At 35.3% G+C, this 15,237-nt stretch overlaps 1 protein-coding gene across 8 annotated transcripts in view; it reads left to right on the forward strand.

Annotated features, from left to right (window-relative positions):
* Positions 1 to 15,237, forward strand: part of GALNT13 (polypeptide N-acetylgalactosaminyltransferase 13) — a 472,802-nt gene that overhangs the window by 205,342 nt on the left and 252,223 nt on the right. For 6 of the 8 annotated variants that reach the window (XM_070579812.1, XM_070579811.1, XM_070579815.1 and 3 more), the window contains one exon: positions 1,610 to 1,778. The exons of the other annotated variants lie outside the window; for them this stretch is intronic. In XM_070579812.1, coding sequence (XP_070435913.1) covers positions 1,610 to 1,778 — 169 coding nt within the window. The remainder of the gene's footprint in view (positions 1 to 1,609; positions 1,779 to 15,237) is intronic. 8 annotated transcript variants of the gene reach the window in all.

Below are 15,237 nucleotides of genomic sequence, written 5' to 3' on the forward strand. Positions count from 1 at the left end.
ACCCCATCTGATGTCAGGAACAAGAAACTGACTAACTCCTAAAAGAAAATATTGCGCTTAGAATTTTATTTCATAAATTGAGCAAAATACACTTTCTCATAAAATTCCTGACATCATTTCCGTTTTTGCTTCTTAAAGTGAATGAGATTCTTCATGAGCTTTCTTTAGATGACAGGTTTTTTAATAATTTGAATTTGGATACATGTATCTTTTTGATTTTAAACTTTCCTAGTTCTTATCATTTTTCTATATACAGGGAGATTTCCATGCTAAATGTCTTCCTGATATCCATATCTGAAGGTCCTTGGAGAAGCCTATTCTCTTTTATAGTTTCTCTCATGCCATACCAAAGCCAGGAAAACCTTTCTAAGAGAATGATCAACTGGATGAGCAATTGTATATTAGACTGGTAATACCAGGCTTGATGTTTTGTAACTGCAAAGGTCAAATCAGAGGAAAATTTACTTATTGTGTTTTAGTTTTGAGCATCTTCTTATATTATTTTAGAGTTTGTATTTTTATGAAATGCTACAATTTACAAAGTATTTTCACATGCAAGTTATCTTTTAAATTTTTTACAATATTTTAATGTAATTTGTTTCCAAATAGTTGCTATTTAAAGTGTGTGGAAATTAAATTCAGTAAGATTAATGTGTTAGGAACTATAATCTAGCAAAACATTGGGAAAGTCAAGACCAGAACCACATTTCTTTCACTTTAACCTAGTTTAATGTCATTATGAAGAGTAAGTTCAGGGTACATTAGGACTGACTGGAACCTTTTATTATTATATGTTAACATACATACAGATAGACAGGTGTGCACACATACTCCCACATACACATGCACATCGAAATATGTATTTTAGACCTAGAAGGGACGTGAGTGTAGTGACATCTTGGAGGAAATGGCAAGAACATTAGCTGGTATATCAAATCCTGAGTTCTCTTAATCAACAGTCAAGCCCAGAATATTGCTGTGGGCAATACTGGAACTGATCCAATTAAGGAGCACACAGTATCCCAATCCAACTTGAAGTTTGACATTATATGCCACCACTATGAAAGTTCTTTTTACTTATTTGAAAATACTTTGAGAAAAGAATCAAATGGCGATGAGGATACAGGATTATCAACCTTGTTTGCTTTAAATAGGTGTAATGGCAGTAAACATGTGAATACCCATCCTTTTAATTGGATGTGAAAATAAATTAATCTTGGTATATTTTCAAAAGTTTTTTATTTTGCACAAGTTGATCTGCCCAGTGCTCAACTTGTTCCCTCTCTGATAGGTAGATGAGAGAATGTAACAAAGAAGTTTTAAACTTTGGTATTTTGTGTTGCTTAATTATTAAGTCTTAATGATCAGTCAGATCATATAATATATCTAGACTTGAAAGGCAACATGTAGCATTGAGTTAATTGATTAAAATAGGTTGTTTTCTCAGTGTAGTGTACGGTGCGTAAAAGTCAATAGAAACTTGATGATTACATTAGTAAGCCAGTATACAAATAATCCACTTCAGAATCGAATCCAACACATGAGTTGATTTATTCAGTTCATTATCTGTGTGTTTGTATGTATGTGTGTCCCTGTGTGTGTCTTACAGCTGTTATTTCAAGAAACCAAGAAGGGCCAGGAGAAATGGGAAAGGCTGTGCTGATTCCGAAAGATGACCATGAGAAAATGAAAGAACTGTTTAAAATCAATCAATTTAATCTTATGGCCAGTGATTTGATTGCCCTTAACAGAAGTCTGCCGGATGTAAGATTAGAAGGGTGAGTTTATATGTGTTATATAATCCTATATATTAGTAATCTCCATATTTCAGAATATCTCAGAACTTTAGTTAACTCAGATTATTTCAGTTCTAGAACTGTATGGTTCTGAATATCTATGTCACAGCAGGAATTTACTGTGCATGTTTATGATGACACATATGAATGATTTTCTTCTCTGGTAGAGCAAAATGTGTTAGTTGCAAAGACATTACAGAATACACAAGCCTAACAGGTTCTTCTTCATTAGATGTGTTTTGTTTTATTTTGCTTTATCTTGCCAAATACAGAGCAAACATGCTCTTTGATAGATTATTTGCTTGTCTACATAGAAAGCTCTTACACTTCGCTTTGAAAAACTATATATATTTCTGTTCCACAGTAAAAATAGGAAGTTGCCTGTATGATTTTTGACCCTTTAAAAATTATCTATTATGAGTTGCATGAATTTATGCTGCTATTTATAATTAGAGTGCTCAGTTATCAGTCACGCAGGAAATATTCACTCGGAAATAATAGTACAGCATGAGAAATGATGTTGAAAAATTCAACTTGTGTGTGATTAACTGTAAGCCATGCTCTAGACTGTTGAACATATTTTAAATGGAAACAATAAAAATCAAAATATTTAGTGTCAATATTGTCATTCTAGTTTATAGTCCTTATAAAGCAAACTTTTGACACTCAGGAAAGACATGTCTGAGATTTTAGAAGATCTCCAAGTTTGCAGTTATGCTCCAGTACACATTTCTATGTAAATAGAAGTTGTTCTTTGAGCTATGTAATGACTTTCTTTATATGAAATAAAATCATAGTTAATGCAAATAAAGTTTGCCACCTATAATGGATTATATCAGTATCATAGTGATGTTAATATCATGTTTACTAAATCTGACTTTTTCTTTCTGAATTATTTCAAATAAGACCAAAATAGATGGGGCCGTCCTCATGGCTGAGTGGTTAAGTTTGTGCACTCCACTTGGGTGGCCCAGGGTTTCGCTGGTTCGAATCCTGGGTGCGGACATGGCACCGCTTGTCAGGCCACGTTGAGGCAGTGTCCCACATGACACAACTAGAAGGACCCACAACTAAGAATATACAAAAAAGCAGGAAATAAACAAAAAAAGAAGATTGGCAACAGTTGTTAGCTCAGGTGCCAATCGTTAAAAAAGAAAAAGACCAAAATAGAGTAACCAAAACCTTATTGAGATGCTGGGGCTGGATTGTCCAATGGTTTATTTGGTAGCTAAGTAACTGGTTTTATACACCCTTGTGTGTTTTTAAAATGTCTCTCTCAACAAGATCACAAGTGACTACATGTTATGGATATTTTTGGTCCCCAGCAAATAGCTAAAACATTGAATATTACATTTGTGCATTCCAAAGGCCTAAATAATTTTACAGGTATTTCTGTCCGTATTTGTATATGTTTGTTTGTAGGTATGTGGACACATTTGCATTTTTAAAGATATACAGTAAGCATATTTTGAGCATTTTAGATGCTAAGTTTATAATGTTATAATGTTGCTTTTATGACTTTCTTTTATATACTATGTTGTGATCAAATGGGTAAATGTGATACTTCTGTATTCAGGAAAACCACGTAAACGCTATTTCAAATTTTTAAAAGATCTTTATTTTCAACTATCAGAACATAAATACATTAAATTTTAGATCAAATCTGGGATGATTAAGGGAAGAATTGCTTTAGTAAGAGCCATCGCTTAAAAAAACAGAGGCAGGGTCTGGCCCAGTAGCATAGTGGTTAAGTTCGTGCACTCTGCTTCAGCAACCTGGAGTTTGTGGGTTCAGGTCTCAGGCGTGGACCTACACACCGCTCATCAAGCCATGCTGTGGTGGCATCTCACATACAAAATGGAGGAAAATTGGCACAGATGTTAGCTCAGCAACAATCTTCCTCAAGCAAAAAGAGGAAGATTGGCAACAGTTGTTAGCTCAGGGCCAATCTTCCTCACACACACAAAAAAGAGGCAAAATCTTCATTGAGCAGTCATTTAAAATATTTGTGGCCAATTTCTTCTTTTAGGAATCATTTAGCATGTTAAGTACTTTACTTGAGTAATTAGGCCTTAGCTATGGAAAAATTCGACATTTTAAAAATGGAGAATTCATATTGCTTAGTATAAAAAGTACACAAAATGGCACACTTACTGTGGATATTATTGCTTGAATTTTGAGATTTTACAAATAGTCGTTGAAATAATGTTAGTGAAATAAGTAATTTTCTGTTTTGTTTTTATGTGACACCATAGTGTATGCTATCAGTAAAAAAACATAAATACCATCCAAAATTCCTAGACAAATCATAGAGTGTGTATGAGGTTTACTGAGGACGTTATCTTGAACGACTCAATTGTGTGACTGCCTGGGAACAATGAATGTTGAAAAACACACCATGAATCAGATGCCCAAATTGTTATTTAACATATGTAGAAATCTGTTAATACTCATTTGCTGTAGAAAACGCTTTCTTTCAATTTTGGTATTAGTTCCAGTTTAATTTTTGGATAGTTATGTCTTAAAGAGATATGGACACATTAAGCTAGCCTCAATGATGACGTATAAATGATAAAAAGATGTAAAAAAATGGGATTTACACATAATTAGTTAAAAAAGAGCTTATTTCAGTGGAAAACTTAAGTTGACATTGATTTAGAAAAGTGTCAGAACCGCCCAAAAAAGTGAATTCATTCAAATATTTCAGTATTTTTTACCAGAAGATGCCCTTAAACTGGCTCAACTGAATTTGTCAAATTGTCCAAATAGTTTAAGGTTGTGTTTAGCCTTAATATCAATCTACAGATATTTGAGGATGTGTTCAAGGAATAAATCTAATAAATATCCCATGTTTTCACAGAGAAGACACTAGATAAAAACATCTTATTTTGGAGGCAATTGTGATGAAACATTAAGACAAATTTAAGTTAAGTTCTGGAATGCCCATCCCTAGGGATGTTTAAACATTTAGGTTAATTTACTTATTTACTTAATATATTTATTAATGGGTGTGATACATTTTTATATACTCTTTAATCATTTGAGAGATGTAGAATAATAGTGTCGCAAATCACATGGCACTGGAAATTTTAAGTGCAATCAAGGTTGAAGGCTGTACTAAATTTCTTTCTTTGAGGGCCTCAGTCTCTGAGATTCTTATTGTAGTCTCGATATAGTTATAAATAAAATTCCAGACAGCTGTAACTGAACCTCGCTCTCCTTTGCCCATCCTCCATGAATTAAAAAAAAGAAGTGAAAAATGAAATGTCATAAAATTCTGATTAGGAACTTTCAGAAAAATGATGTTGATTTGATATATTGATGGATTAGCATTAAAGATTTGTTAGCATATTTCTCATCAATTGTGGGTCTAAAATCTTGTAAAGGTATATAGTACGGATTTAAGAATAGGGCTTAAATATTTCTGTTTTCAGAAAGCAAGTAAGTACATATCATCTTGTTTGTTTTTTAACGTAAGATTTTTGTGATAATGTTTGGAGAAAGAGAAAAAAGAATTACCAGATTAAAGAAACCCATTAAGAAATATTAAATACACTATTTTTTTTTTTTAAAGATTTTATTTTTTTCCTTTTTCTCCCCAAAGCCCCCGGTACATAGTTGTGTATTCTTCGTTGTGGGTTCTTCTAGTTGTGGTATGTGGGATGCTGCCTCAACGTGGTCTGATGAGCAGTGTCATGTCCGCGCCCAGGATTCGAACTAACGAAACACTGGGCCGCCTGCTGTGGAGTGCGCGAACTTAACCACTCGGCCACGGGGCCAGCCCCTTAAATACACTATTTTTGAACACCTAATATGCTAAGACGTGCCAAGTACTGTTCTCTGTGTGGGAATATAGCAGTGAACAAAACTAGGACTTTGCTTCATGGAACTTAGAACAAATAGAGAAGTACGATGGTGAGGGGTAGAGAGTAGAGTCGTGAGGGAAAGCGTCTTTGAGAAACAAGTCCAGTGGACCTTGAGCACCTAAATATTATAATTTCTTTTTGCTAATATACTGAGCTGTTAAATATTTCCTAGCTTCTTGGAACAGACGATGCTAGAAATATAACAGCTCTATGGATATATAAGACACCATAAAGATACAAAAGCAATGAAACAAACGTTAAGCAAATTCATAGGTACGTGTGTGTGTATTTGTATTATTTTTTGAAAACAGTGTTTGAATTATATTTCCATGAAAGCCAGGAAAAATCACATTTTGGTTTGCTAAGATGTCTGTAGCGGATGTTATCCCATGCCTCTGGGCTTTCCTGGAAGTCGAGGAAACAATATGACTCTGATCATAATCAGTGAGGTGGGTACATGACTGTCTTCCATCATATGCAAAACAAATAGGGGGAAAAGACAACTGTGGAGAGAGATTTTGAAGGTAATTAAGGGGAAAATCTCTAGATATGACACCAAAACACACAGGTTTGAGATTTAGCTCTCTGGCTTACTCTTGGATCTTGGGCAAGTCATTAATTTTCTAGGCCCCAGTTCCCTTTTACTGATTAAGCCAACTAATCAATCAGCCAACAAACCAACCAGTCCCAGTCATTTGCATAATATAGGCTTAGCCTTGTGAACAGAAAAATGGATATAACAGACCTAGACTGGAGGAGTCAAAGGAATATATTTACATAAACAACAAATTACAATATTGTATGAACACACCTGTAATTGCAAATTGACAAAGTAGGAATAGGGTTACCCTGAGTTCTTGGTGAAATTTTTATAATGATAATTATTATTATTCTGTGGAATTCTTGTATGCCCTCTAGCTCCTTTTTTTGGATGAAGCGAGGAAACTTTTTAAGCAATCGGCTTCTCTCTATACTCTGCAATTCTTTTTGAATAAGAAATTAGCTGTAATTATTGGGTGAATATTTATAAAAAAGCTATGGGCAAGTAAAACAAAATGCTAAGGTTCTTTAGCATTTACTTGTATTCAGACATTTAATAGCACTTCAAGTTCTGGTATTGAGTTATTTGAAGGTTATAATGCAGCTGGCATTTAAATATATTTCATCAGGGAAAAAATGAGGAAACAGGAAATTTATTTCAGCTATTTATATCCTAGACCAAATAACTGCTCCTTACGTATGCACACTTGCAAGCTGATAAAGAGAGAAAGAATCTAACAGTCTTGCATTATTACTAGAAGCAGAGCTATAGCATACAAATTCTGAATAAGCTGCTCTCAAAGGACAAAGAGTTTATTTACTACATAAAACAGAAATAAACTGTAGTATATATTTTCCTGTGCTCAATCTTGTAAGTGTACCTATCCATTTATATGGATTGCCTTTCCCATGAATTAAAATATGGCGAATGTAGCCTTGATTGCACAAAGGGGAAATAGAAAATGAGAATATTAATTGGATTTCTGATCTCTGTTCCACATCTTTTCTTTTTAATTTGAGAATTACTACAATTTTCATATACTGGAAAAATTTTTGCCTGTGATGATAATAATAATTTCTGTAATACTTTGATTTATGTAACGTGCTCATGTGGAATTGATTTCAGTACCCAAATTAAAAGTGGTTTGTAAGAATGTCTATGTGTGTTTATGTATGCATATAAATATATATATTTGAAAAAAATGGAGATGATAGGTATTATTTTCTTTGGGATAATAATACTGATATACGATAACTTTCCTTTCAAATATGTTGAGTAAAACATTTCTAGGCGTGTTCACAGGGACACATTTGTGTACCTCTGTAGGCAGAAAGCATGCTGTATAACTCCATTTATATTTGAAATACCCCACAACAGTCTCCTTATTTAAGTTAATCTTCTGACATTATTTTGAAATTTTTAGAAATTGTAGTAAATATACGTAACGTAAAGTTTACCATTTTAGCTATTTTTAAGTGCACAGTTAAATAGTGTTAAGTATAAAGGGGATCAGATAATGTCGCCCCAAATATACCACTTTGGCATAAAGATTATCTTGATCGGAAGGCAATTGAGAAAAAGCAGACACAGGAAAGGCTGTCTGCCCTCCCCTGTCTGCCTAAAGTAAGGCATAAATTTCCCTTGTGAAGGTGTCCCCCTGTCTTGGACCAGGAAGGGAACAACAATTTTTTATCACTGGAGATGCTGATGGTGCTGAGATGACTCTGCATACTAACCCTTACTAAATGACCCTTGTTGTCCACTAGATTCCCCCATATATTTGCCTTCCCACAATTTACCACCCCTAGAAATCCAAACCCCTTTTCGTTTGTCTTGTCACTTCTCCACGGTTTATCACCCTTTGTTAAAATGATGTATAAGCCCCGGAGTTTAACCACTTCTTTGAGTTTTCACTTGTTTTCTATGAAGACCTCCATACATGTAAAAACCAAAATATTAATATCAAATAAAATTTATGTACCTTTTCTCTTGTTAGTTTCTTCTGTCAGTTTAATATGCAGGCTCCAGGTACTGAACTCAAGAGGATAGAGAAGTTTTTTCCCTCCTCTACAAATATGTTCACATTATTGTGAAATTGATCTCCAGAACTCTTTTCATCTTGCAGAACCGAAACTCTAGACCCATTAAACAACTTCACTTTCCCCCACTCTCCCCAGCCCCTGGCAACCACCATTCTAATTTCTGTCGCTATGAATTTGGCAACTCTTGGTACTTCATATAAATGGAATCATACAGTATTTGTCTTTTTGTGATTGGCTTATTTTGCTTAACATAATGTCCTCAAAGTTCATCCATGTTGTAGCATGTATCAGAATTTCCTAACTTTTTAAGGCTGAGTAATATTCCATTATATGTGTATATCACCTTTGTTTATCCATTCATTTGTTGATGGGCGATGTGCTTGCCTCCATCTTTTGGCTACTGTGAATAATCCTGCTATGAACATGAGTGTACAGATATCTCTTCAAGAGCCTGTTTTCTGTTCTTTTGAGTGTATACCCAGAAGTGGAATTGCTGGATCATATGCTAATTCAGTTTTTTTTTTTGAGGAAGATTAGCCCTGAACTAACATCTGCTGCCAATCCTCCTCCTTTTGCTGAGGAAGGCTGGTCCTGAGCTAACATCCATGCCCATCTTCCTCCACTTTATATGTGGGATGCCTGCCACAGCATGGCTTGACAAGAAGTGCGTAGGTCCGCACCCAGGATCCGAACCGGCAAACCCCAGGCCACCAAAGCAGAATGTGCGAATTTAGCTGCTGTGCCGCTGGGCTGGCCCCTAATTCACTTGTTAATTTGTTGAGGAAACACTTTACTATTTGCAATAGCAGCTATACCATTTTACATTCCGGTGTACGAGGGTTTCAGTTTCTTCACATCCTTGCCAACACTTTCTTTTTCTTTCTTCTTTTGTTTTTTTTGGTAATGTCTATCCTAATGGGTGTGAGGTGGTATCTAATGATTTTGATTTGCATTTCCCTAGTGATTAGTGATGTTGGTCATCTTTTCATCTGCTTTTTAGCCATTTGTATATCTTCTTGGGAGAAATGTCTATTCGAGTCCTTTGCCTGTGTTTTAATTGGATTGTTTGTTTTTTGTTGTTCTTGAGTTGTAAGAGTTCTTTATACAGTCATGCGCCGCATAATGACATTTTGGTCAACAATGGGCCACATATACAACAGTGGTCTCGTAAGATTAGTACCATATAGCCTAGATGTGTAGTAGGCAGTACCATCTAGGCTTGTGTGAGTGTACTCTATGATGTTTGCACGATGAAAAACATCACCAACAACACATTTCTCAGAACAGATCCCCATCCTTAAGCGAAGCATGACCTATATTCTGGATATTAACCTCTTGTCAGATTTATGATTTGCAAATATTTTCTCCCAATCTCTAGGTTACCTTTTCACACTGTTGATTTTGTCCTTTGATTACAAACAGAGATTCTAAATAGTTTTAGTCCAGTTATCTATTTTTATCTTTTTTGCCTGTGCTTTTTGTGTTATATCCAAGAAATTATTGCCAAATCTAATGTCATGAATCATTTCCCCTGTGTTTTCTTCTAAAAGTTTTATAATTTTAGCTCCTACCTTTAGGTCTTTGATCTACTTTGAGTTGATTTTTGTACGTGATGTAAGGGTCCAACTGCATCTTTTGCCTATGGATATATCGTTTTACCTACAACATTTCTTGAAAAGACTGTCCTGCCTCCATTGTGTCCTTTGTGTCTCGTTGGCACCCTTGTTGAAAATAATTTGACAGTATATGTAAAAAGTTATTTCTGGGCCCTCTATTTTGTTCCCTTTTTCTATGTGTCTGGTTTTATGCTGATACCACCCTGTTTTGATTACTGTAGCTTTGTAGTAAGTTTTGAAAATGAAGGGAAAAAGTAGATACCAAACTCAAGATAACTTCCGGGGGAAGAGAATGCAATTGAATTTTCAGTTGTATCTGTGTGTGTGTGTGTGTGTGTGTGTTTTAAACCTGAAGCAAATAAGGAGAAGGGAACAAAGTGTAAGTAGAGATGACCCCAAGTATATTTTGAAATGATATGTTATCATTGGTGACCGATTGCATGTAAAGGAAGAGAAAACAGAGGAGTGAAAAGATGACTCTAACATTTCAAATTTGAGAGATTAGGAGATTGGTGGGATTGCTGATTACACCCCCCCCCCCCAACACACACAGCGAGGCATACTTAAATAGTGCCTTTAATTTGGGTAGTGAAATTAATTCCCTACATGAGCACATAGATAAAAGTATTGTAGAAACTATTGTTATCTTTACAGGAAAGTTTTACCAGCATATGAAAGTTGAAGTAATTCTCAAATTAAAAAGAAAAGATGTGTAACAGAGATCAGAAATCCAATTAATATTCTCATTTTCTATTTTTCCTTTGTGCAATTGATACTACATTTATCTGTACAGTATTATCATAATTGAATGAAATATAATTTTTTAAAAATTTTGAGATTCTAATATTTCTAAAATTGGCCCTTGAGAGTAGACATTATGGTTAAAATGTGTAGTTTTTTACTTACCACCTAAAAAATCTAATTTAAAAAGTAAAGATGGTTTCTTAACAAACATTTGCAGATTAATTCAACTTAAGAAAGCGTATAGCTGCTATTGCTACAAAAATCCTATTTGGAAGGAATATTTGACTTCTGTAAGAAATTCTTCCTCACTATTTTTTCCCATGGATAGATGTTTTCTGTACATGAATCCGTGCCTTAAGAGAAGGCTAAATTGTTCTAATGTCAATTTACAATGTTATTTTGCTGAAGAAGAATTTGATTCCATAATTAATATAGCTTAACCCATGACAGTAAGACGACATCGTTTTATTGACATAGGAGATGTTGGCATATTTCTAAAAGTTCTCATTGTATATCATAATTAATATTATCATGACCTTGCAAACTCTCCCTGTAGAAACCAAGATATTTCTGAGTGATAATTTCTGAATAAATCAGAAAATTTGTGTTTGGTCTTTGAACTTTAATTTTAATATCCTAATATTGCTATGCAATTTTGTTGGATTAAAACATGCTAAAAACAATGTTCAAAAATAAATAATTTTATTGTGTACACTCCACATCCAACTTGAAAGAGATGGAACGTAGGTATTGGTTATAATTTTATGATAACAATATATGTGTACTAATATATTTTTCAGCAAACATTTATGTATTGCTCTTATTGTGTTTTACTTTATATTCCCCCTGACAAAAGGCATTCTTTCTCTTCTTTTTATGTCCCTTTAACATTTCTTGTAAAGTCAGTTTAGTGGTGATGCACTACTTTAGCTCCCTTAGCATTGCTGGTCTGGAAAACTGTTTATCTCTCCTTCACTTCTGAATGATAACTTTGCTAAGTAGCGTATTGTTTGTTGCAGTGTTTTTCTTTCAGCACCTTGAATACAGTCATCTCTTGCTGTCTCTAGGGGATTGTTCCAGGAACCCCCATGACTACTAAAATCTTGGATGCTCAAGTCTCTTATGTAAAAAGGTGTAATACTTGCATATAACCTATGCACATCCTCCTGTATACTTTAAATCATCTCTAAATTACTTATACTACATCATTTAAATGATATGTAAATAATTGTTTTTACTGTATTCTTTTAGGAATAATGACAAGACAAAAAACTGTGTACATGTTCAGTACAGATGCAACCGTCGTAAGCCTTTTCATCTGTGGTTGGTTGAATATGTGGATGCGGAACTCACAGATATAGAGGGCCAACTGTATATGGTGCCACAGTCCTCTGGCCTGCAAAGTTTCTGCTGAAAAATCTGACATTAGACTTATGGGAGCTCCCTTGTACTTAACAAGTTATCTCTTGGTGCTTTTAATTCTCTTCTTGTCTTTAACTTTGACATTTTAATTATAATGTGTCTTAGTGTGAGTCTCTTTGGGTTCCTCTTATTTGGAACTCTCTGGGCTTCCTGGATCAGGATGTCTGTTTCCTTCCGTAGATTTCCAGCCATTATTGCTTCAAATAAGATTTCTGCTCCTTTTCTCTCTCTCTTATCCTTTTGGGAGCCCTATGATGTTAATGTCAGTCTGTTTGATGTTATCCTATAAGTCTCTTAAGCTATCTTCACTTTTTTTTAAAATTTTTCTTATTGTTGCTCTGATTAAGTTCCACTGCCTTTTCTTCCAATTGAGGATCTTTTCTTCTGCTTCATCTCGTCTGCTGTTCAACCCCTCCAGTGTGTTTTTCAGTTCAGTTAGTGTATTCTTCAGCTCTGTGACTTCTATTTGGTAGTTTCTTATATTTTCTGACCAGTATTTTGTTAGAAATTAAAAACAAAACAAAATAAATATAGCACCAATCTCCATCCTTAGGGAGCTTAAATAACATAGTGATTAGGGAGATCTTTTTCCTCCATGAATTAGTAAATATAAATGACAATAAATTCTGTAGCAATAGTAAATGTAGCTACTAATCAATATTTGTTGAACTTTTACTACATAGCAGGTGTTGCACTAAGTAGCTTACCTGCATTATCTCATGGGATTCTCAATAAAAGCTCATGAAGTGTATCCTATGTTTTGTTGTGTTTGTTTTATGGATTAGGAAACATACTCAGAGAGGTTAAGGAACTTCTCCAAGGTCACACAGCTGACCTTTGCATTCAGGCAGTATAACTCTAAGTATATGCTTTCAACCACTGGAGAATGCCAGTGAACATAATAGAGGGATGGACAAGATGAATTTTGTAGAAATATGAGCCATGAGTTAGCCCTTGAATAATGAGTTGGACATATAAGGGAGACCACAGAAATTCAAAGTGGGAGGAAGAAATGAGGAGATGCACAAAATAGGATGATTATATGGTATGTTGGAGAGAGTGATCTAATTTATCAGTTTATTTTGAGGACTACTCATACAGTCATGCTGACAGTCACGCTGACTCGTATGGTCGTGATTATATCCTCGAGAAGGCCTCTCATGCTCTCCATCAATCGCATGACATTTCCCTTGTCTATTTGCTTTTCCACTTTGTAAATTATTATTTCATAATTTCAGCTCTCCCCATACCGCCTGATACCTCCACTCCAATCCTTCCTGTCAGGTTATGATCTTATTTTCTATTTTATTGAGAAAAATGGAAGCAAATGGAAGAAAATTCCTACTAGTCCCACCTTGGATCTACCCCTTTACTTGAATTGCAGCCTTATACTCTCCCTTCCCTCCTGTTACTCTGAATGCAGTGCCCCTGCTTCTACTGACAACCAGCCCAGCTATTGCACACTAGATGCCACTCCCTCTTAATTACTCAAGAGTATCATGCAGTAATTCTTCCTGCCTCTTCAATCGTCAGTTTTTTCTTTCTCTTGGGTATATTCTTAACTGCATGCAAACATGCCATTTTTTCTCCCTTAAAAACAAACATATAAACAAAATAACTCTTTAGAGAACACTTCTCCTCACAGATGTCCATTTCTCTTCTTGTTCAAAATCTCCACGAAAAAATTGCTTGACTTGCTGTCTTGAACCATCCCCCACCTCCATTTTGTCCTCAACCTACTTCAGTTAACTTTAATTCCCACAATACCATCAAAACTGCTCTTGTCAAGGTCACTGATGATCCGTGTGTTGCTCCATTTAATCATAAGTTCTCAGTCCTCATATTTCTTAAGCTATCAGCATAATTTGACACAGATGATTTCTACCTCCTTCTTGAAACAGATTTTTCACTTGGCTTCCAAGTCGTTATCCTGTCCTAGTTTTCTCGTACCTCTCTGGCCATTCCTACTATTTGTTATTTGCTGGTGCCTTTTCTTCTCCCTAACCTCTAAACGTAGGTATGTTCCAAGGATAAGTCCTTGGAGCTGGCCTATTTTCTGTCAGCATTCACTCCCTTGGTAATTTCATGTAGTCTCTTCATTTTATAAATCATCTCAATCTCCAGCCTAGAACTCCCCCTTGACATCCAGAATTAAATAGCTAACAGTGTTCTTGATAGCCTCACTTGAAAGTCTAACACTAATCTGAAAGTTAATGGGTCTCAAACTCTGCACCAGATAGCCCCCATAAAACCTCCTCTTTTCCTAGAGTTCATCATCTTAGGAAATGGAAGCCCCATTTTTCCAGTTGCTCATGACAAACTTGGAGTCTCATTTGAGCACTGTTTCTCTTGCAACCCACGTCTGATGCATCAACAAATTCAAAATCTTACCTCTTATCATCTCCACTACTGCCATCTTAGTCCAAGCTACCAATATTTTTCACCTGATTTATTATGGTAGCCCATTAAGTGTCTTTTGTTTTTTGTTTTTCCTTTGGTACCCTACAGTCTCTGATCAACGTAACCGTCAGAGTAATCCTGTTAAAATATGTCAGTTTGTGCTAGGACTTTGCTCAAATCTCTCCAGTGCTTTGCATCTCCCTCGATGTAAAAACCCAACGTCCTTTCACTGTCCTACAAAGCTCCTCATGATCTAACTTCCCACGACTGCGCCCACGTTCTGTGTTAGTACTCATCCACTTTCTCTCTCAGTTCCAGGTACAGTGAACACTGGAACACACCAAGAACACTCCCACTCAGGGCTTTTGCACTTTCTATTCCCTCTGCTTAGAATGTTTGTTCCCTGAATATCCACATAGTTTATTCCCTTCCCTTTAAGGTCCTTCCTCTAATGTCACCTCCTCTCTGAGGTCTTCCCTGACCACATGGTTTAAAATTACATCCACCCATGACACTTTCTATCTCCTTTTTCTGCTTTATGTTTCTCCTTTATACTACTGGCTACCTAAGATAGAGCATGTTTTACTTATTATCTACTTTATTATCTGCTTCCCCCACTAGAACATAAGTTCATTGAAGGCAGAGATCTGTGTTTTATTCATTCTGTATCCCCAGCTCCTAGAAGAGTTTCTGCTATATGGTGGGCACTCAGTAAATATTTCTTGAGTGAATTTATAAATTAATGAATGACGATATATATTCTGATAGTATTTAGATGATGTGACAGGCAGAAAAGCTTAACTTTGATTT

The sequence above is a fragment of the Equus przewalskii genome, chromosome 17 (genome assembly GCF_037783145.1).
Source record: "Equus przewalskii isolate Varuska chromosome 17, EquPr2, whole genome shotgun sequence".
Classification (NCBI taxonomy): domain Eukaryota; kingdom Metazoa; phylum Chordata; class Mammalia; order Perissodactyla; family Equidae; genus Equus; species Equus przewalskii.